The sequence below is a fragment of the Manis pentadactyla genome, chromosome X (genome assembly GCF_030020395.1).
Source record: "Manis pentadactyla isolate mManPen7 chromosome X, mManPen7.hap1, whole genome shotgun sequence".
Lineage (NCBI taxonomy): Eukaryota > Metazoa > Chordata > Mammalia > Pholidota > Manidae > Manis > Manis pentadactyla.
Window position 1 is genome coordinate 142,762,583 of NC_080038.1, and position 24,286 is coordinate 142,786,868.

General features: G+C 39.2%; 1 protein-coding gene and 1 pseudogene across 1 annotated transcript in view; one reads left to right on the forward strand and one right to left on the reverse strand.

Annotated features, from left to right (window-relative positions):
* Positions 1-24,286, forward strand: part of LOC118923998 (ATP-dependent RNA helicase DDX4-like) — a 78,610-nt gene that overhangs the window by 52,949 nt on the left and 1,375 nt on the right. The window contains exons 7-13 of the mRNA XM_057495665.1: positions 1,219-1,373; positions 4,493-4,622; positions 5,991-6,157; positions 15,842-15,987; positions 22,852-22,951; positions 23,719-23,989; positions 24,144-24,251. Of these exons, the coding sequence (XP_057351648.1) occupies positions 1,219-1,373; positions 4,493-4,622; positions 5,991-6,157; positions 15,842-15,987; positions 22,852-22,951; positions 23,719-23,989; positions 24,144-24,251 (1,077 nt within the window). The remainder of the gene's footprint in view (positions 1-1,218; positions 1,374-4,492; positions 4,623-5,990; positions 6,158-15,841; positions 15,988-22,851; positions 22,952-23,718; positions 23,990-24,143; positions 24,252-24,286) is intronic.
* On the reverse strand, positions 12,279-14,243 carry LOC130681898 (protein downstream neighbor of Son-like; annotated as a pseudogene).

Here is a 24,286-nt window from a genome sequence, read left to right on the forward strand (position 1 = left end):
AAACTATTGAATGTTTCGAACTTTGGTTCCTCCCAAGTAGCTTGACTATCTTTTATTGGATAGAAGCTTTGTACATAGTTTCAGTGAATTGTCGTAAATAATCGTGTTTTTGCTCCTGATTTCTGGTTTTATTGGGGTTTGTGTACTCCTGAAAAAAAACTTTTGAACTATTTCTAGAGTAACGTTGCAGTTCATAGATGTTTAGTCTGTTTCTAAGTGTGTTCAGCTCCTTCTGGCTCATGGTAGTGTATCTGAAACAAAATAGTTGAGGGTCGAAGCACCAGAAGTTATAAAACAGAGGAAGAAAGTGATTTATGTAATACAGTTGATACAGTTTTGGAGTCCAAAGAATGATAAATAGCCATACTTGTTGTACCTGGTCCTTAGTATGAAGAATAATATATAACATTATATATGTATATGTGTGTGTGTATATATAAATAACATAAGGATAATATAAGAGTACTCTCAGTTTATGCTATCTGAAAGAACTCTGATGAAACCAGGTAGGTTTTAGGACTAATCTGTGGCATTTGTCTACTAAACATAAGGTTCCATGAGATGAGTAATAGAGACTGTCATTTCCAGATCATAGAGTTGTGGTTCATACTATTTTAGTCTTAATCGGCCTCCACAGTAGAGTTGAAGGGAAAATAGGTGAGTTGTGTAATATAGCAGCTAATATGTGACTTAAACATTGTTTTAGAGGTAGACTTTAGCGTCATATTAGCTTAAGGAAAACTGTAGCACTAAATTTCTCTTGCCAGACAAACTTCAATAAGGGTGATGTGGTAACAGTCCAAATGAATGATTTCCCAGTTTTTGTTCTTCTTGTGGGCCACCTCGTCATGCATTCTGAGTAATGATTGTGTTACTATCCCAAAAGGATTCATTCAGAATAACTGCTAAGTGCAGTAATTTCCTTAAGTTATACCTTCTTTTCCCTCTATAAATAAGTTAATGGAGTTGATGTATTTAGAATTCATGGATCTGCTTTTTAAACCTAAGAACTAAAAAATACTTACCTAACGTCTTGTATTGTATAACTGCATAAAGACCTATGTGTTAAAAACCCAAGTTGTTTTGCTCTCTAATCTTAAATTTACCAGCAAGATGGAAGAAAAACCTAAAGGCCATAGGGCAGGAGGAATAAGTAGAAGGATAAAGGGAGAAGGACGATGCATTAGAAATTTGTAAATTATGCGATTTAACTTCTAGGCGGCGTTTCTCTTGCCAATTTTGGCTCATATGATGAGTGCTGGAATAACTGCCGGTCGTTCTAAAGAGCTGCAGGAACCCGAGTGTATTATTGTAGCACCAACTCGAGAATTAATCAGGCAGATCTATTTGGAAGCCAGAAAATTTTCTTTTGGGTAAGTATATCAAGAATGCTAGTCATGAACAAGTTTTTCTTAAGAGATTTTTTTTTAGCATTTTTGGGAAGGACTCAGTAATACTGCACTCATGTAATTGGTATTGCTTGGTTGAAGTGTATTTTTTCATAATCTTGTTTATCAAATCCCTTATTTTTATTTCTAACAAGAACTATGCTTATTATAAATTAAGTGATAATAGAAAAAGATAAGAAAATAGTGAACATAAAAACTTAACATTTTAATGCATGTTTGAAAAATGAACTTAGGGTGCTCCTAATAATACTCTCTATTCTTTTACACATAACTTTATAATATGGATAACAGCTTATTTCATAATCATACCTAATTTTTTAAGTGATTTTTAAGATTATTCATGTGTATCTATTTTATTTCTCTAGTTTGGGGCATTCAGGTTGAATCAAATTTGGGGCTACTATAAATAAAATTACAATGAACAGCTTGCTGTATAATGCTTTTCTATTTTTCTGTTTTACGTATTAGGGTAGATTTTTATAAATTTAATATTAAAGAGTATGAGCTTAATTTAAAGCCTGAGCCAGTGTACTATCAGCAGAATATAAGAATGCCAACTTCACTGTACACTTTGCCAACATTTGGTATTGTATTAGTTAGGGTAATTTGTTAAGCAGCAATAGCTAATACCTTTTTTTGTTCAAAAAAATAAATATTAAACAGTTTCTGAGTTCTAGGAATTGCGCAACAGTTTAATGGGGGGATTCTGGCTTGGGTTCAAGAGGTTGCAGATGGGGCGTAAGGCAGGATTGCCATCATGTGACTGGACCTCTCCATGAGGATGCCTGTTTGTCCTTACAAAATGGCAACTGGCTTCCCTCTGATTGATCAGTGAGAGAGCAAAGAGCAGCCACAATGGCCTTTATAAAATGGTCTCAATGACTTTGGCCATATTCTTTCCATCACTAAGCGAGTCGCTAAGTCTGGCTCAGATTCAGGAGTGGTTATGTGATTTGCTGAAACTAGTTCAAAATGAACATGCAGGGTCTTTGGTTCAAAAAGTACTACGAATTTTAAGATAGCAAATAGCACAGCATGAAACCAAGCTTAGGGATCTTCTAGCCTTGGGTCCCTTTGTGACTGCATAGGTTGCACACCTATGAAGCCTGCTTTGCACATAGTTAAGGGGAAGGCAGTGAGGATCCATGTTGAAGGAAGGAAGGATTTGTGTACATATTTTACTTTATTTATTTTTTTCCAAGGCATTTTTAAATTTTGATATCATTAATATATAGTCACATGAACAACACTGTGGTGACTAGATTCCCCCCATTATCAAGTCCCCACCACATACCCCATTACAGTCACTGTCCATCAGTGTAGTAAGATGCTACAGAGTCACTACTTTGTCTTCTCTGTGCGGTACTGCCTTCCCTGTGACCCCCATGTTATGTGTGCTAATCAGAATGCCCCTCCCTTCCCATCCAGTCCCTTTCCCTTTGGTAACTGTTAGTCCATTCTTGGGTTCTGTGAGTCTGCTGCTGTATTTTTCCTTCAGTTTTTTCTTTGTTCTTATACTCCACAGATGAGTGAAATCATTTGGTACTTGTCTTTCTCCGCCTGGCTTATTTCACTGAGCATAATACCTTCTAGCTCCATGCATGTTGTTGCAAATGGTGGGATTTGTTTACTTCTTATGGCTGAATAATATTCCATTGTGCATATCGGAGGCTGTTTATTGCCATGAGGGGCCTCCAAGCTTCGCTGCAGCCCAGGGGGTTAGGGCGCCTAGAGTTCCCTGGGATTCCCAGATGCTGGGCTAAGTATCCCGGGACGCTTCCATCCAGCTGTGTGGTCCCTGTCCCTTTAAGACTTTCAAAAATCACTCTCTTTTCTTTTTCCCAGGGGCATCAGCTGTGGGGACCTGCTCGCAGATTTTACTGTCCCGTTTCCCTAGTATCCAACACCCCACTCACTGTGTTTTTGCGCTCCGGTGCGGATGGCTAGGGCTGGGTGTTTAGCAGTCCTGGGCTCCCTCTACCTACCCGCTCCGACTCCTCTCCTCCCGCTGGGAGCTGGGGTGAGGGGCGCTTGGGTCCCGCCGGGCCACGGCTTGTATCTAATCCCCTTCGTGAGGCACAGGGTTCTCGCAGGTGTGGATGTAGTCTGACTGTTGTCCTGTATCTTCTGGTCTCTCTCTTCGGATTAGTTGTATTTGTTGTATTTTCAGAAATATATATGTGTTTGGGAGGAGATTTCCGCTGCTCTACTCACGCCACCCTCTTGAGTTCCCTAACCCTCAGTTCTTTAACTCTCCTTTTCAGAGATACCCATGATCAACAGTTTTCTATGAATTATCATGGAAATAACTGATGTACATGTGTGCACTTTAATTTTCCTCTTAACAAATGGTAACATACTAAGTTCTTGTCACCCTATTCTTTAATATGGTGTATGTTAGACATAATGCTTAATTTAGAACTGTTCCCCCTTTTAAGAATGCACTATACCTTTTTTATGGGTGGACTATAATTTTAAGTCTTCTGTTGTTAGACACCGAGTTTCAACCTTTTTGGTGTGAGCAATAATGTTGGCAGTGAATACTATTGTACAGGTATCTTTGTCCATTTGGGGGACATATCTGAATGGTGAGTTCCTACATATGAATTTATTGGGACAAGAGATAGTTTTTATATTTTAATAGAACTAAAATTGTGAAAGAGATTGTATCAGTTTACCTTCTTGAGTGCCAATTTCTCTATACCTTGGCCAACTTGATATTATTATACTTGAGGGAAAACATGTTAGTCTTCATTTTTCTTCTCTTTTAAAGTAATGTTGAACTTAAAAAAAGGTTTAAAAGTCATTTGTATTTTTTATGGGCTATTTTTTGTATTTCTGGCTATTTTTTGGGGGGAGTGGTAATGCTAATAATTGCTTTTGAAAAGCCTTATCAGATAGTTAGCAAAATTTTTCCACAGTTATTTAATTTGTTTTTTGGTTTCTTCCTGGGAAGAATTAGATTTTTTTATAGATAATTCCATGTATTAGGATTCTTTACTTATTTCATTTTACATCTTGTTAGAAACAAATGTCTAGTTTGCAAATAAGCTGACAATGGCTTTTGTTTTTCCTATGAATAGGACTCGTGTAAGAGCTGTTGGTATATATGGGGGAACCCAGTTTGGGCATTCAGTCCGTCAGATAGTGCAAGGCTGTAATATATTGTGTGCTACTCCTGGAAGACTGATGGATATCATAGGCAAAGAAAAGGTAGGCCCTAGAGGGAGAAAGTTGTGGGATTGATTAAAACTTTTTATGTATGAGAAAGAGAAAGAAGGGCATAAAGGTGGATATGTTTATTAGAGCACCATTTATATGTTAGGTTCCCATCAGATTCTTTGAATGTTTTCTTATGTAGTTCTTAAAATAATTCCAACAGTAGATAAGTAGTATTTTCCATTCTGTACTTGGAAAAAAAATTCAGTGAGATTATGTAAATTATTTAAAATCCCTCAGTTAGCTCAATAAAGCTACAGTTAGAATCTGGATCTGATTCTAGGACCTATATCATATACCCCACCACACTTGGAGAAAAATGCAGTAAGTGCTTTTATGTAGTTTCATATATATGTCAATGAAATAATTTTTTTCCTGGAAGAAAGCCTTTGTGGCATCAGTAATTTTGTCTCCTGTCTAACCATGAGAGTGGTATGAACTAGGAGGTTAACTTTCTAAGTCTTTAAAAAGAGATGTTAGAGGCCATGTACGTTAGATATTCACATGGCACATTATTACATCTCTAAATCAGTACTCTAAGTTCACTTTCATGAACCTGGTTTGCCTTTTTTAGGCTCTTCTTTAAAGGGGTTACTCAAAACATGCTTTTTCTGCATAAACGTATTTTTCTCAGGATCACATTAAAAGTATCTAGATAATGGCACCTTGATTTTTCACTAAACATCTTCCACAGTGGTACCAAAGTCACTTGTTTTCCTTTTGCAACTGTGTGCTTCTGTTTAAAGCAGTAAGTGTTCATGCAACGGTGAGAGAAGTTTCCCACTTGTTCCTGAGTGATTAGAGAATAGAGAATTTATTAAGGGTTTAAGGTAGCTAGAAATAAGTTTACCAGTTATAAGACATTTGAATATGTCATTTTGTTAGAAAATTTTTTTGTACATTGTAGTCTAACTGTATCAGGTAAAATACAGTCTAGATCTGTGCTGTTCTGTATGGTAGACACTAGCCACATGTGGCTATTTAAATGGAAAATAACATAAAATTGAAATTTAGTTCTTAAGGCACAGCAGCCACATTTCAAGTGTTTAAAAGCTACATGTGGATAGTAGCTAACACGTAGCAGGTAAAGAATTTTTAAGTAATTGAAGAAAGGTCTGTTGTGCAGCATTGATCCTAGATGTTTTGGTTTCTTTTAGTCTTTAACTTACAAAATGTTTTATAGCAGAGAAAAACTGAGAACAGAAATAAATAGTAATAGTACTTTCTATGCATAATTCTCATCATTTCATGCATTGATTTCTAATTTTTGTCCTTAATATTAGTGGGAATTGTGGAGAATATTTTAGTTTAATATATTAAATACTATGCATTCTCTGCTCTAACCTTTAAATATTCCTAAAGATTGGTCTCGGACAAGTCAGATACTTAGTTTTGGATGAAGCTGATCGCATGCTGGATATGGGCTTTGGACCAGAAATGATAAAGTTAATTTCCTGCCCAGGAATGCCACCAAAGGAGCAGCGTCAAACCGTTATGTTTAGTGCAACATTTCCAGGAGAAATTTGGAGGTAAAAGTTTTTTCTTCTTAATAATGATTGTTATGTACAGAAATACTTTTATGGAAGGAAAAGCAATGTGAATATTCTTATTTTTGAGATACTTGATTTTTTTTTATTTAAGATTTTTAAATAGGTAGTTTAAAAAGTAGATGTATTCTGAAAAGCTTACCATATTTTTCATTGTTTTGCTTTAATTCCTGGCTTTGCATTAGCATTAGATTTTATTTAAAATGTGTACTGTGTCTATAATAGCATGCACCTAGCTAGGATTAAATAAATGCTTAATAAATTCAGTTAATTTTTTTTCACTAATGTTATTTTCTTTCAGCAAAGGATTGTCTTAGTTTTCATTCATTCATTTTCTTCTTTCTTGCCTGGAATTATACATAAAGGACACTAGGAAATAGACATTTATAAACACAACCAATATAATTCAGTAGGGCAGAAATGAGTATTGACAGGATGCTAGAAGTACTGGAGAAAGAGATATTTGTTTTCCTTTCAGATGACTGTTTACTTAGCCCACTTTTTTACTAGAAAGAAAAGTTAAACAAAAAAACAGAAGAATCAGCACAGATTGTGGCTTGTGATAATAATCGAAAGCTTGTAAATGACTCAGTATTTTATGTGTTGTTCCCTTGTAGGCTAGAAATGAAAATGTCAGCAACACGTTAGTAGAACTTTCTAAATGTAGTTACTTTTATATTGATATCTTCTCTTCAAGCGAAAATTATAGAGCTTGGGAGAATTGGGCCTTTGGTAGAAAACTGACATACCGATCGTTGACAAATATTGAGTATCATACTGTATACCGTGTTGTCTGGTGAATTCTGAGATTAGTATGACACATCGCTGCTAGCACGGTGAGTCTTCCGCCTGCCTGCTGCTGTCTTGGCTACAAGGAGTCTCAAGAGTGCGGACAGCAACGTTAGCTCGTAATTCAGTAAGATTCGTGCTGTTTTCTCTGGCAGAACTCTTCTGTCTTTGGGACTCAGGACCTCCAAATCTGTAGAACCTAGAGTTGTAGGGGGATGGGAAACACAGATTTCTCATGTGGGTCACTGGGAATGGTGGTAAGTGGGCCACTCTTTCTTTCACTTCTTGGTTCCCAGACCCATGTTCCATGTAAAGATCTTTGATTCAAGGAGTTACTCTGCCTCGTTGCATGATACACAGTCCTCGTAAAGAATCACTCCAAGCTGGCCTGTTAGGTGTTCTTTAAGTGGGCTTTCCAATTTTTGTCAAGCTGACAGCATCTAGGTATTGTGATATGACCTATGACCCCATGGTTAAAGGCCTGTTCCAGTGACTCCTTTGAGGTAAAGTGGCTTCCCTGGTCTGACAGGATCAGACACTGGTGCTGGCTGTTAATTTATTTTACTAGATAGATGATTTGAAGAGTCTTCTTGTAAAGTTCAACAGAGCTCTTTACTGAGGAAAAAGTCTAAATCATAAGAAAGCAGTTAGTTGGCAGGGTTTTTTTTTCTTAGTGCTTCATAAAGTATAATTTCTTATATTTAAATGGTGTCATAAATTTGAAATGAGATGTCCATAGTCCCATTATCATCTTTGGTGATTAATATTAGGTAACTGCCTACCTAAACAGTAGGTAATATTCCTGCTGCCTATCTACTTTTTGATTTCCCCTGAAATAGGGAAGTATTTGGATATTGCCCAGCCACAATGACGAATGTGTACTACCATCAGTCAGTAATACTTGTTGAGGACTTCTTATGAGCCTTACTTAATGATAAGCCCTGGGGATATATGGTAAACAAGGTAGAGTCCCAGATCTTGAATTGCTTATATTCTTGAGTTCCTGAAGACTCCTTTGCTTCACTGTCTGCTTTTAAATGTTACAAGTTCCCTATTATTGGGTCTAAAGTCCCCTTTTCTCATTCTCCATGTTCATTGAACCATTGCAGCATCCATTTATCTGGCGGGTACTTCGTCTTTAACACTTCCGAATGTATTACCTGTATATCCCTAATCTCTCTCTTGACTTCCAGACTTTGGGAGTGTTTCTCCTTTTAGATGTATTATCAGTAACTCTTGTCCGTTATGTCCGACACTCAATGTGTTCAACTCTCCCTGTCCTTTATAGTTTTCCTTTTAGGCATGATGATCTTTTTTTTTAACTTTTTATTAAGGTAGGATTGATATACACTCTTATGAAGGTTTCAAATTAAAAAATAATGTAGAAAAAAAAACAATGTGGTTACTACATTTACCATATTATCAAGTCCCTACCCATACCCCAATGCAGTGCCTGTCCATCAGTGAAGTAAGATGCCACAGATTCACTATGTGTTTGGCGTCATGATCTTTATAAGCCAAAAACCTTTGAGTCATGTTGATTCCTCCCTCACACTACATTAACTCTCTGCCCTTCAAAAATATCCAACTTGGAAGTAACCTCTACAATATTCCAAATCTGTTAGTTTCTTCTGTGTTTCCTACCTTAATTTAAGTCCTTTTTAGTTTCCTTCTACTTGTTGGCAGTTTTCTAACTTCTCTCCCTGCTTCTAGTCTCACTTTTGCTTTGCAATTCCAAAATAAAGTCTGATCCTTTTAGACATTTAATAAAAATAAACCCTTCCAGGCAGAATAAAGCAGAGGAGATTATGCTCCCCAACTTCAAGCTCTACTACAAAGCCACAGTAAGCAAGACAATTTGGTACTGGCACAAGAACAGACCCATGGACCAATGGAACAGAATAGAGTGTCTGGATATTAACCCAAGCATATATGGTCAACTAATAAATGAAAAAGGAACCATGGATATACAATGGGGAAATGACAGCCTCTTCAACAACTGGTGTTGGCAAAACTGGACAACTACATGTAAGAGAAAGAAATTGGATTACTGTCTAACTCCATATACAAAGGTAAACTCGAAATGGATCAAACACCTGAATGTAAGTTGTGAAACCATTAAACTCTTTGAAGAAAACGAAGGCAAAACTCTCTTGAATATAAACATGAGCAATTTTTTCGTGAACATATCTCCTTGGGCAAGGGCAACAAAAGCAAAAATGAGCAAGTGGGACTATATGAAAACAAAAAGCTTCTGTACAGCAATGGACACCATCAGTAGAACAAAAAGGCATCCGACAGTATGGGAGAATATATTTATCTGTAAATGACATTTCTGTTAAGGGGATGACATCCAAAATATATAGAGAGCACAAGCACCTCAACAAACAAAAAAGGAAATAATCCAGTTAAAAAACGGGCAGAGGACCTGAGCAGACACTTCTCCAAAGAAGAAATTCAGATGGCCAACAGGCACATAAAAAGATGCTCCACATTGCTAATCATCAGACAAATGCAAATTAAAACCACAATGAGATATCACCTCACATCAGCTAGGATGGCCAACATCCAAAAGACGATGTCCAAATATCCAAAATAACAAATATCCAAAATAACAACGAATGCTGGTGAGGATGTGGAGAAAGGGGAACCCTCCTACACTGTTGGTGGGAATGCAAGTTAGTTCAACCATTGTGGAAAGCAGTATGGAGGTTCCTCAAAAAACTAAAATTAGAAATAGCATTTGACCCAGGAATTCCACTCCTAGAAACTGACCCTAATAATGCAGGAGCCCAGTTTCAAAAAGTCAGATGCACCCCTGTTTATCGCAGCACTATTTACAATAGCCAAGAAATGGAAGCAACCTAAGTGTCCATCAGTAGATGAATGGATAAAGAAGAAGTGGTACGTATACACAATGGAATATTATTCAGCCCTAAGAAGAAAACATCCTACCATTTGCAACAACATGGATGGAGCTAGAGGGTATTATGCTCAGTGAAATAAGCCAGGCAGAGAAAGACAAGTACCAGATGATTTCACTCATCTGTGGAGTATAAGAGCAAAGCAAAAACTGAAGGAACAAAACAGCAGCAGACTCACAGAACAGAAGAATGGACTAACAGTTACCAAAGGGAAAGGGACTGGGGAGGATGGGTGGGAAGGGAGGGATAAGGGCAGGGAAAAAGAAAGGAGGTATTACAATTAGCATGTATAATTTGAAGGGGGGGCACGGGGAGGGCTGTGCAACACAGAGAAGACAAGTAGTGATTCTACAGCATCTTACTGTGCTGATGCTGATAGACAGTGACTGTAATGGGGTTTGTGGTGGGGACTTGATAATGGGGGTAATCTAGTCACCACAGTGTTGCTCATGTGATTGTATATTAGTGATACTACAACAAAAAATACCCTTCTATGTCTTCCTATGTCCATGGACTAACCAACTTTCAAGGTGTTTTACACATGACATAAGCTCTGCCTCATCTGCCACTTTCTTACCTGGAATCATGTTTCTGGTGTATGAAAACTCTTTCCTATTGGCTGAGCAAGCCAATTCTGCCCCTTCTAATTATTTGTTCTTGTTCACCTCTCCTTCTGTGTTGTATGCCTTTCCTGAGTCATCGCTTTTCCTTGCTTGCTGCTCCTTAGAGATGCTGCAAACTTGAAGACTTTGCTAAATAGACATCATTTTGTCTATTGCATGCCTGTGTATCTTGGGAAAAAACTATTTAAAAAACTTTGTACATTCTTGGAATATAATTAGTGTTCAGTAGATGTCACCTATTGTAACACTAGACTATTGTATTAATTTTTTAAATACTTAATATATAATTAAAATATGTAAGTATTAAAGTATATTAAATATTTTTAAATTATGGTAATTGTTTTTATACATTTATCCTACTTGATTTGAGCACCTCAGAGGCAGAGGCGATTGTATTCGTTTTTAAATGATTTTTTTATTGAGATACAGAAATCTTAACGTACAGCTTGATGAATTTTGCCATATGTGTACATACATGTTACTATTACCAACATCAAGATATCAAATATTCTCAGTTTTTTCTCCCCTTCAGCTATTTCACTTGTCCTTCCATTTCCCTCCCCTGATGGCAACCACTAGTCTGTTCTCTATTTTTATAGGAACATTACTGGTTGGTTGGTTGGTTCATTGGTTGGTTGGTTTTAGATACCACATATAAGTGAAATCATATAAGGTTTATATTTCTTTTATTTCCCTTAGCATAATAACCTCTGGTCCCATCCATGTCATGTTATAAATGATGAAATTTCATTGTTTTTTATGGCTGAGTAATATTTCATTGTATGTGTGTAGCACATCTTCTTTATCCATTCATCCATTGATGGGCACTTAGGTTGCTTCCATATTCTGGTTATTGTAAATAATGTTGCAGTAAACACAGGAGTGCATATTTCAGGTTAGTGGTTTTGTTTTCTTTGGGTAAATACCTATAAGTAGAATTACTGGGCCATATGGTAATTCTATTTTTAGTTTTTTGAGAAATCTCCATACTGTTTTTCATAGTGGCTTTGTACCAATTTACATTCCCACCAGGAGCACACAGAGGTTCCCTTTTCTTCACATCTTTGCAAACACTTTTATTTTATTATTATTATTATTATTAGTTTGTTATTTATTGTCCTATGGGTACTAGACATTTTGACTGGTGTGAGGTGATATCTCATTGTGGTTTTGATTTGCCTTTCCCTGATGATTAGTGATGTTGAGCATCTTTTCATGTGTCTGTTGGCCACCCCTCTGTCTTTTTTGGGTATATATCTGTGTAGATTCTCTGCCCACTTTTTAATCAGATTATCTTTTTATCAGAATGGACTAACAGTTACCAATGATTCTCTTTTGGTGGATGAGTTATATGAGTTCTTTACCTATTTTGGATATTAGCCCTTTATTGGATGTACCACTTGGAAATATCTTTTCCCATGGTGTAAGCTGCCTTTTCATTTTGTTCATGGTTTCATTTGCAAAAGCCTTTTACTTTATTGTAATCCCACTTGATCACGTTTGCTTTTGTTTCCCTTGCCTAGGGAGACATATTCAGGAAAAAAATTACTAATGCCAATGTTCAAGAATGTACTGCCTGTGTTTTCTTTTAGGAATTTTATGGATTCAGGTCTTAGAGTCAGTTCTTTAACCTATTTTGAGTTTTATCTTTGTGTATGGTGTAAACAGTGATCCAGTTTCATTTTTGGGGGTGTAGCTGTCCAGTTTTCCCAACACCATTTACTGAATAGACTGCCCTTTCCTCGTTGTGCATTCTTTTTTTTTTTTTGCATTATAAAAACAAGTTTAATATATTTGAGAATAGAGGAATTGTAAATCAGTAGGAAAGCAACTATGGGTAGAAGCATCAATAGCCAGCTCCGTACATGTTGACTACGTTTGTTTTCTACCTTCATAAAACTAGAACCTACAAAATCGTTTTGCCCTACAAATACACTTTTGCCCTAATGCCATTAGTCAGAATGCCATGAGACAGTTGATACTAAGTTAGCCTCAATTTCCCATTTGCAAAGAAACAGTTTTCTGCTTGTTTTATAATTACGTTCTAGGGAATCTAAAATTCTCATTGAGTTTTTAAAGAAGTTGGAGTACTTTCATATCAGACTCTTACCAAAATGGTAAAACTTTAAAACCTCAATCCTATTGCTTAATGCGTGTAATAAAAGTTAATGTCATAGATTAACATTTTAAACATTTTAACACTTTTAAGGTAATGTTCATTTAACTTCCAAAATGAACTTTAAAGCCAAAGGTATAGGAATCTTGAATTTCCTTGCTAGAAGGCTTTTTTCCTCAAAGATTCCTTTTAGGCTTACTTTGATGTTCAGGATCTCCAATTATAGATGTAGTCACTCATTTCCACATGCCGTAATGATGATTTCACCAATATTGGTACTTGACTAAGTTGATCCAGAGTTTTAGGGTGCAATCCACAGTTGGCAAGCTCCTCAGGAGTGGTCTCCTTATCCAGTACTTTTTCTATTGGTGGGCATATATTAAATACAGCAGTTGACTCCTGTGTATACAGTCGTGCAGAAAATGACCCACTCTGTGAAGATTTGAGTAGCATGGTCACTGAATGTAGAGAATGAGGCATGATAGGACCTGTAATCTCCAAACTAAATTGATCCTTGTATGCAGAATAAGTTTGTGTCTTCACATTTACACTTCGTGCCTTCAGCATTTGCATTGTGGCACCCCGAAAAGCTATAGGGGATAAGAGGGTTGGTGGAAGTCCTGCCTGTGGACCCGAGGTAGCAGTTAAGCTCATCTTGATAGACAGCATGTCTAGTTTCTAAATTTTATCTTGCACACCCATCTCTTCCAGCCAGGAAAAACTTTCTTATTCATCCTCATCACTGATTACTTGCTCCTCCTCATGTCCCAGGGCTTGTTCCAGATGCTTTTTTCTTCTCATGGCCATTTTCTTTTAATAAAAGCGAGGAAAATTCAATACCTTCATTTTTCATAGCTTCTCTGATGCCTCTAGTTGTAGGAGATATGAGAGCTGTGATTACATCATTTCCTGTGAATCCTGCTGCATGGAACAGGACAGTAAACTGATAGGTACAAACGTAGAAATAGGGGCAAAATTTTGTCTTCAGAAGATTATATAGAGAAGTGAAGCTCACAGACCTGGATACTTTGAGGCATAGTAAGTTCTGTTGCCCTACAACGCTGCACCACACCTTGAGCCTCTTCCCGTTCTTTCAAATGATCTGCCCAGGTAAAGGGTTGAGGAGAGGTGAAAAGGAGTCGAGTTTTAATACTCCAGTCCGCAGGTAACTCAGTACTTTCTGAGGATGGAATATCAGATTCGGAGGATGATATGTGGGGAGTCTGGAGTAATTCAGTAACGTCTGTTCTTTCAGGAAACTTCTCTTCCTATAACAAATCATTCTCTTGATTAGAATCTAAAAACGGGCCCGGCACTGCCTGTTCGGCGCAGGGTGGCCCGTAGCGGGGCTCCGCGGAGGCCCGCGGACGGGTGTCCAGGTGGGCGAAGGGGTTCCTCCGGGCCGCGGCCAGGCCGCCACCGCAGCCTCTGTCCGCCGCCGCCGGGAAGGGGCGGAGGGGCAGCCCGGCTGCCAGGGCGGCGTGGCGTGGCACCGGCTCGGGCAGCTCCCTGGGCACAGCGGCGGCCCCAAGGCTCCAGGCCGTCTTCCGTCAGAGCCGCAAAGTCTCCGGCGGCTTTTTGAAACCGGGCGAGCATCCGGGAACCGAGAGGGCCATGACCCACGCAGCCACCCAGCCTTTCTGCTGGCACTTCCCGCGGTGCCGACCCCGCCCCCTCATTGTGCATTCTTACCTCCTTTGTCACATATTAATTGGCCTTATATGCATGGGTTTAATTCTGGGCTCTCTATTTCTGTTCCTGGTCTATGTCTCTACTTTTGTGCCAGTACCATACTGTCTTGATTACTGTAGCTTTGTTGTGTAGTTTGAAATGTGGTCCTCCCCGAGCTTCATTCTTTTTCAAGATTGCTTGGTCTTTTGGGGGTCTTCTGTGATTCCATACAAAATAATGGCCTTTCACCTGCTTGGTTAGATTTATTCCTAGGTATTTTATTCTTTTTAATGCAGTTGCAAATGGGATTGTTTTCCTAGTTTTTCTTTCGGTAGCTGGTCAGTTTTATACAGAAATGCAACAGATTTTTGCATATTGGTTTTGTATCCCGTGACTTTACTGAATTCATTTATTCCAGTAGTTTTTTGGTGAAGTTTTATCGTATTTATCTTTGTGCCTCCGGTACCTTGTAGCCATATACGCCCTTCACAAGGCACTCACTAAATGTTTTAGTGAATGAAAACGATGATGGACAACGAATTGTAGGTAATTTCAAGGTTTGTGCTTGGATGAGAGTATGCTTGACTTAGATGGAGGTATATAAAAAAGCAGCTTTTCTTTCTCCTTTATGGTAAGAATGCAAGTGAGAGGAAAGAAGCAGTGATTATTAAGATTCTGGATAGCCTGAGTTTAAATTATTACAATGATATTTTAGGAGGCAGCTAGAAAATAAGGGGCCTCTATTTAGGAGAGAGGAGGACTGATGATAGATTTGGACCTCATCTTTAATCCCAGAAAGAAAGTTCTGTAATTGGAAGTTCCCCACCTCTGGGTGATATAAACAGGCCTTAATGGTGCACTGTCAGTGAGTTTTATTGTGTGTCAGATGCTGTTACCCTTAACCTTTGGAGTGAGCATACACAATCGGGTGCGGGCCTAGCCCCTAGGCCTTTGATTTCTTGTTTCATTTTTTTTGCCCATTTTTTTGCTCTACAAATACCATTTTCTGTATGTTTCATGACATGAAAAACACTGACCTAAAATCTGGTTAGCGCGTAATAGTTGATTCCTAAAATCTGGTTAGCGCGTAATAGTTGATTTCAAGTATACTAATTTAGTAAGTAGTGTTTTCGGAAAACAAGTTTTGGGAATAACATACATAAAAGCAGTGAGCAAAGAACAGAATTTTTTCATAGGCTTACATTTCGATTTTTAATAAAAATTCCTGTTTGCTGTAGTCTAATGCTTGGTTTAGCATACTTTTTGTTATTACATACACATTTTATGTAGTTTTTACACGGTCAGCACATCCACTTGAAATTATATTCATAATCTGACACACACTTTTTCGCTAGTAATTGTATTTTGCAAAATCTTAACATTTTATACTGACTTTTAAGAATAGCATTAGGATGACATAGTATCCACCTAATCTTATTATCTGCTATAATCTGTCTGATATTGAAGTAATTCTTGCAGGAATTCAGTGAATATTACGAGTATTAATGGAAGAGGATAAAGGAATAATCTTTTGTCTTTCAAGGTTGGCTTGTAAGTTTTTGAAGCGGAATTACTTGTTTGTTGTGGTTGGACAAGTGGGGATAGCATGTAGAGATGTTCAGCAGATCATTCTCCCAGTTGGCCGGTACTCAAAAAGAGAGAAACTTGTTGGAATTCTACTAACCACAGGTATCTTATCTTTATATAAATATTTTTTGCATGATTTTGATGCTTTTAAAATGACTAAATTTTAAAAATTAAGAATTCTTTGGCATGAGTATAAGTTTTCATTGCTTCTTCTTTCTCTAAAGCTCTTTGTATAAAATGTTTTATGATTCAGTTTTCTGTGTAAATTACGTAGCAGTATAATTCTTTCTCCTCCATAGAGATTAAAAATGGGAAGGATTTGAGACTTACTTGAACAGTATTTAACTAAAAACTATTTCTAGAGAATAACATATGTATAATTTTTAATTTCAGAAAATGGAAAGGCTTAGTAATGTGTATTTACATGAAACTAATCCTCCAAAAGTGGATTCTTTGTTGTATTTCTGGTTCCTGGTTGTTGCTTCATAAGCATCATATATTCATAGATTCAAAGACTTTTAGAGCTGGAAGGGACTTTAAATATCTGGTCCCTCTGTTCATAATACTGTTAAGAAATCTACTCCTTTCCCATACAAAAAAACAATTTTTAAAGGAAGTCATATTTTTTTGTTTGATTGAGGTAGACTTAGTTTGTACCTGCAAATAAAACTTTCTGATATGGCCATTTTAATACTTTGGTACCTCACAGGTTAAGTGTTCTTACGTGTTGTACATTTTCCCCATCCCTCAGTTTTCTTACTTCTGTTTCAGTTTGAATGTCATTCTTGGGATTTTCCTGGGGTTTATATTTTCCTGGGGTTCTCTGGAAAATCTCAAGGTAGTTTAGGTGGATTTCTTTTTCTAAATGTATGACCTGATTTTAAAAGGGCAAAAGCAAGAGCTGTCAGGGGGGAGCCGTAACATTTGATTAGTGTAGGATCATTGGTGAATGAGAAACAATAGTTGGTTACCAGTTTAAGTGAAGTGACAAGCGAGCATTTAAAAATAAATGTAGACAGTTGGAAAAAAGATGGCAGCGTGAGAAGTGAGGCAGAAATCTCCTCCCAAAACCACATATAATACGAAAAGACAGCAAATTACTAATCCTAAAGGAGTGGCGAGAAATAAGATGGCACCAGCCAGTCTACATCTGGGGAAAGAGAACATCTCACAGAAAAGGGTAAAGTAACAAAGCCGCAACCCAGCGAGACCTGACCACTCCCTCACGGAAGCTCACCGGCAGGAGGAAGAGAAACAGAGTGGGGAGGGAGTAGAAGCCCAGAACTGCTAAATACCCAGCCCTGGAGATCTACTCTGGGAGCGCAAACACATTGCATGGTGCTCTGGAGATTAGAGGGCTTGAAAAGTAATGTCGGAGACTGAGATTCTAGCTGCATGTGGAGAACAGGTTCCCACAACCAGCTGCTCTGGGACAAAAGAAATGTGGGCGCTTTGAAAGACTTCCCAACAGTGAGAGGGCTGCTGAAGGGGCAAGGATTACACAGAGCTAACTGCCCAGGAGAAGGAACAGGTGGATAAAATCATCCCGGCACTCTCAACCCAGCAGGTTGGGAACTTGCAGGAGCTGCAGGTGCTCCATGCACCTGACTGGCAATGCAGCCCCAAGGACCCCCACTGCAATAAGCAGCCTGCCACTCCTTCCTCCCTTCCAGCACCTGTGCTCAAACCTGCATCCTCTGCCATTGTGCCAGGCCGGCTGGATGGCAGCCCTGCCTATGCACCTTAGGGGCTTAACACAGAGGCTATTCCCTGTGTTTGGCTCATTGGCCTTGACAGTGGAGGCAGGCACTGTGGCTGGGAAGCAGCAAAGAGCTCTCTCCTTTGGGTAGGCAATGGCACTGCTTACCTGTGACCCCTGCCATCACTCAAGGATTATGAAAGGGCAGAAGAACATTGTTCAATCCAAAACCCCTCAAACACCAGAAAGAGGACTCAGTGAAATTGAAATAACCAATCTTCCTGAAAAAGAATTCAAAATAAAAGTCATACACATGCTAATGGAGCTACAGAAAAATATTCAAGATCTAAGGAATGAATTCAAGACAGAGATAGACACGTTGGAAAATAAAGTAGCTGAAATGAAACATACCATGGAGGGATTTAAGAGCAGATTCGATGAGGTAGAGAAGATGGTAAATGGAATAGAAATCAGAGAACAGGAATACAGAGAATCAGAGGAAGACAGAGAAGAAAGGATCTCAAGGAATGAAAGAATATTAAGAGAGCTATGTGACCAAGCCAAATGGAACAATACTTGTATAATATTTTCTCTCTATTAGTTACATGAAATATCTTTTTTCATCCCTTCACTTTTAGTCTGTGTATGTCTTTGGGTTTGAAGTGAGTCTCTTGTAGGCAGCATATAGATGGGTCTTGTTTTTTTTTAATCTATTCAGTGACGCTATGTCTTCTGATTGGTGCATTCAGACCATTTACATTTAGGGTGATTATCTACAGTCATGTACTTATTGCCATTGCAGGCTTTAAATTCGGGGTTACCAAAGGTTCAGGGGTAACTTCCTTATTATCTTACGAGTCTAACTTAACTCACTTAGTATGCCATTACAAACACAATCTAAAGTTTCTTTTCCCCCCTCCATTCTTTATATATTAGGTGTCATACTCTGTACTCTTTGTCTATCCCTTTTTATTACCTCTGGTGACACCTACTTAACCTTAGGAACACTTACATCTATAGCAGTCCCTCCAAAATACACTGTAGAGATGGTTTGTGGGAAGTAAATTCTCTCAGCTGTTGCTTATCTGGAAATTGTTTAATCCCTCCTTCCAATTTATATGATAATCTTGCCAGATAAAGTTTTCTTGGTTCAAGGCCCTTCTGCTTCATGGCATTAAATACATCATGCCACTCTCTTCTGGCCTGTAAGGATTCTGCTGAGAAGTCTGATGATAGCCTGATGGGTTTTCCTTTGTAGGTGACCTTTTTTCTCTCTCTGGCTGCCTTTAATACTCTGTCCTTGTCCTTGATCTTTGCCATTTCAATTACTATGTGTCTTGGTGTTGTCCTCTTTGGGTACCGTCTCTCGGGAGTTCTGTGTGCTTCTGTAGTCTGAGCAACTATTTCCTCCCCCAGTTTGGGGAATTTCTCAGCAATTATTTCTTAAAAGACTCTTTCTATCCCTTTTTCTCTCTCTTCTTCTTCTGGTACCCCTGTAATGCAGATATTGTTCCTTTTGGATTGGTCACACAGTTCTCTTAATATTGTTTCATTCCTGGAGATCCTTTCATCTCTCTCTGCGTCAGCTTCTATGCATTCCTGCTCTCTGGTTTCTATTCCATCAATGGCCTCTTGCATCTTATCTATTCTGCTTATAAATCCTCCAGAGTTTGTTTCACTTCTGTAATCTCCCTCCGGACATCGTCCCTTAGCCCTTGCATATTTCTCTGCAGCTCTGTCAGCATGTTTATGATTTTTATTTTGAATTCTTTTTCAGGGAGACTGGTTAGGTCTGTCTCTGCAGAACCTCTCTCAGCTGTTGTCTGGACTATCTTGGACTGGACTAAACATTTTTGCCTTTTCATGGTGATAGCGGTGGCTGTAGGCAGGTTGTGGGTGTGTCAGCTGGGAGAAGAAAATCCTTTCCTGCTTGCTGGATGCCTTGCCATTCTCCACTGCCTGTGTCATTTACCCGCACTCCTGGAGCAGCCACCGGGTTAATCCCCTAAGGTGCTGTGGGCTGGGTCTCCGTCAGAGCAGTGCGGAGCCCTTTGGTGAGTGGCAGGCATGCCAGGTGCACTCCTCCGTGATAGAGGCACCCCTGCTGGGTGGCTGTGTGTTGGGCTGGGATTCTGGTTGACTGCTGGGAGCTCACCTGCTCCCTCTGGTTCCACTGCTGCCGGTGCATGTGAGCCACACCCGGGCTGTTTGGTTGCCTCCGCTACAGACTCGCACTAGCCTCTCCTGGTCCCCTCTGGCACCGTTGGTGCACGGGATCCACTCCTGGTCACTTCTGGCACCGCTGCCCCCAGCATGCGCTGCCACTCTCCCGCTATTGGGCTGGTGTGTCGGGGTCCGCCCCAGTTGGAGGAATGACTGGCAGGCTGCTTAGTGTCGTGAGGGGCTTCAGAGCTGCACTGCCTCCCCGGGGTTTAGGGCGCCTAAGGTTTCCCCGGGATTCCTAGCTGCTGTCTAAGTGTACCGGGACGACTTCGTCCAGCTATGCGGTCCCTGTCTCTTTAAGACTTGCAGAAAGCACTTGCTTTTCTTTTGTCTCAGGGGCGCCGGTTGCGTGGACCTACCCACAGGTTTTTCTTTTTCGTTTCTCTGATATCCAGCACCCTGTGCACCTTGTGTCTGCGCTCCAGGGGCGGATTTCTAGATCTGGTTGTTTAGCAGTCCTGGGCTTTCCCTCCCTCCGCGTTCTGACTCCTTTCTTCTCGCCGGGTTCTGGGGTGGGGGATCATTCGGGTCCCGCCTGGCCGCGGCTTGTACCTTACCCCCTTCGTGTGATGTTGAGTTCTCACAGATGTAGATGTATCCTAGCTGTTGTACTGCATCCACTGGTGTCTCTTAGGAATTGTTTATTTATTGTATTTTCATAAATGTATATGTTTGGGGGAGGAGATTTCCTCTGAACTACTCACGCCACCATCTTCCCGTAATCCCCCTCCCACCCCTGCTCCTTTGTAACTGCTAGTCCATTCTTGGAGTCCAAGTCTGCTGCTGTTTTTTTCCTTCAGTTGTTGCTCTGCTGTTACACTCCACAAATGAGGGAAATTATTTGGTACTTGTCTTTTTCTGCCTGGCTCATTTCTGGAGGCTAGGATCTCCAGAACTATGTTGAATGGAAGTGGGGAGAGTGGGCATCCTTTGTCTTGTTCCCGATCTTAAAGGAAGAGCTTTCAGCACCTCGCTGTTCAGTATGATGTTGGCTGTGGGTTTGTCACATATGGCCTTTATTATGTTGAGGTACTTGCCCTCTATACACATTTTGTTGAGAGCTTTTATCATGAATGGATGTTGAATTTTGCCGAATGCTCTTTCAGCATCTATGGAGATGATCATGTGATTTTTGTCCTTTTTGTCGATGTAGTGGAGGATGTTGATGGATTTATTTATTAAGGTAACATTCATATACACTCTTATGAAGGTTTCTCAAGGAGAACAATGGTTATTACATTCACCCTTATTATCGAGTCCCATACCCCATTGCAGTCACTGTCCATCAGTGTAGTAAGATGCCAGAGTCCCTATCTGTCATCTCTGAGCTACACTGTCTTCCCCTTGACCCCCCATGCCATACACCATGTGCACCAATCATAATACCCCACAATCCCCTTCTCCCTCCCTACCACCAGCCCTCCCCCACCCCTCCCCCTTGGTAACCACTAGTCCCTTCTTGGAGTCTGTGTGTCTGCTGCTATTTTGTTCCTTCAGTTTTGCTTCGCTGTTATACTCCACAAATGAGGGAAATCATTTCATACTTGTCTTTCTGTGCGTGACTTATTTCACTGAGCATGATACCCTCTAGCTCCATCCATGTTGTTGCAAATGGTAGGATTTGCTTCTTTCTTATGGCTGAATAATATTCCATTGTGTATATGTACCACCTCTTCTTTATCCATTCATCTACTGATGGACACTTAGGTTGCTTCCATGTCTTGGCTTTTGTCAGTAATGCTGTGATAAACATAGGCGTGCATATGTCTTTTTGAAACTGGGCTCCTGCATTCTTAGGGTAAATTCCTAGAAGTGGAATTCCTGGGTGAAATGGTATTTCTATTTTTTGTTTTTTTGAGGAACCTCCATATTGCTTTCCGCGATCGTTGAACTAGCTTACATTCCCACCAGCAGTGTAGGAGAGTTTCCCTTTCTCTATCCTCGCCAGCATTTGTTGTTCCTAGTCTTTTCTATGTTAGCCATCCTAACTGGTGTGAGGTGACATCTCATTGTGGTTTTAATTTAATTTGCATTTCCCTGATAATTAGCGATGTGGAGCATCTTTTCATATGCCTTGTTGGCCATCTGAATTTCTTCTTTGGAGAAGTGTCTGTTCATACCCTCCATACATTTTTTCACAGGGTATTTGCTTTTTGGGCGTTGAGGCATGTGAGTTCTTTATATATTTTGGATGTTAACCCCTTGTTGGATATGTCATTTACAAATATTTTCTCCCATACATTTCCCCATTGTATATCCATGGCTCCTTTATCATATATTAATTGACCATATATGCTTGGGTTTATATCTGGGCTCTCTAGTCTGTTGCATTGGTCTGTGTGTCTGTTCTTGTTCCTGTACCACATTGTCTTGATTACTGTGGCTTTGTAGTAGCTGTCTCTAACATTTTATAGGGAAATTTCTTGTGTAGAAAAATCTCTGACTTATGCTTGAATTTCTATCAATTAAATACTAAGCTCACAAGTAAATGTTCTTTGATGTGTTAAGCCCAGTTATTTCATTTTCTTTATATATGAGATACTTTGGGGATAAAAGGGTTTTTGAAATAAAAGGTAATGTTGGAACATGGAATATTGTAGGGTTTATCAGCCCTGTTTGAATGTCAGTATGATAGCTACCTTGGGCAATAAAAGCAGGTGAAAGATTGCCTTATCTTGGGAAGTAAACAAAGGCATTTGTTTATAGAGAGGGAAATAAAGGGCCTGAGAAGAATTTGGAATCACTAGGAGCTGGCAGTTAGATATCATCTATCCTTACCTAAGTCTCTTCTTTCTGATGTTGGCTGGGGAAGATAAGGGGCAAGGTGATTTTTTTTGTCCCTAAAGTAGGAAGACAGTCCCTTGTCTTTTTATCTTTCATTCGTTCAGGAGATAGTTGAGTTCCTATTAGCTACCAGGCTGCGTCAGAGTGCTGGGAGTACAGTGGTAGATGAGCTTGTTTCCTAGTGAGCGCCACCCCCCACCTTTTTATCCATTTCCTGATTTTGTAGTTTGAGTGTTAATCATTGTTGCATTGTCTTCTAGGTGATGAAAGAACCATGGTTTTTGTTGAAACTAAGAAAAGAGCAGACTTTATTGCCAGTTTTCTTTGTCAAGAGAAAATATCAACAACAAGTATTCATGGGTAAGTAGATTGATATGATTTCCTAGTCGGGGGGGACTTCTATTTGTCATTTGTTCAAAAGCATCAGTGTATATAACTAATATGACATAATCCTAGGATTAGGGTTCAGAAGCTTCAAGATCTAAACTTGCCCTTCATCTTCATTTTAAGTTTCTGTAAGGACTAAATGGTGGGAATGGATGGGGGCAAGTTCTTAGACTCATTATGAGTAGTGATACCTTCTCAACAGATCTCACTTAACACCCTCTTGTCCTTACATCTAAATTTGTCCTTTGCTCACTCTTATCTTTCTGTTTCCTGACAGTTTTGTATTGGCACGCTTAAAAATGTCATATTAACACAACTTTATTGACACTTTACTAATGGATCTAAGATAGTCACTGAACAGGTAGAAGTTTGAGATTAGTACTTAAAAAAACCTTCTGTTTGTGAAGCATTCTCATCATGAAGCGTGTATTTTTTTGTTAAGACTAGAAAGAGATTATTAATAGGTAAGCTCTGATGTTTGTCATATGTTAGTCTGCACTTTGGCTCTCTGCATTGCCTGTGTGGAGATCATTGTTCCACCCTCAGAGTGTCATTCTGAGAATTAAATAAAATGATGGCTTGAAAGCAATCAGTATAACACCTGGCATATAAGAGAGAGACATTGATATTAAATGCTGCTATTCTTACCATTATTAAAAAGAAATTAATGTGAACTTTACTGGTTCTCTGTAATATTTTTTTCGAGTACTGTCCATATGCATGGTCTCTTTTCTTTCCAGTGACCGGCAGCAGCGAGAGAGAGAGCAGAGTCTAGGGGATTTTCGCTGTGGAAGGTGCCCGGTTCTTGTTGCTACCTCAGTAGCAGGCAGAGGGCTGGATATTGAAAATGTTCAACATGTTATCAATTTTGATCTTCCTTCTACCATTGAGGAGTATGTCCATCGAATTGGACGTACTGGTCGTTGTGGAAATACTGGCAGAGCTATTTCCTTTTTTGATCCTGAATCAGATAACCATTTGGCACAGCCTCTGGTGAAAGTATTGTCAGATGTAAGTTCCAAATTTTTAAAACTGAAGTGATGGTGTTCTTTATCATTAAAAGTAGACATTTTATATATACATATATTCAGGAAGAGTAATCTGTGCCATCCTTGAGATTTTCTTAAGCATGGTATAGTATATGAAGTAAATTCTCTTTTTTAAGGCTCAACAGGATGTTCCTGCATGGTTGGAAGAAATTGCCTGTAGTACACGTTCGGGCCCCAGTGGTAGTACAAGAGGAAATGTGTTTGCATCAGTTGATACTAGAAAGGTTAGTTGAGGGGAAGAATTCGGAACTTGGCTTAC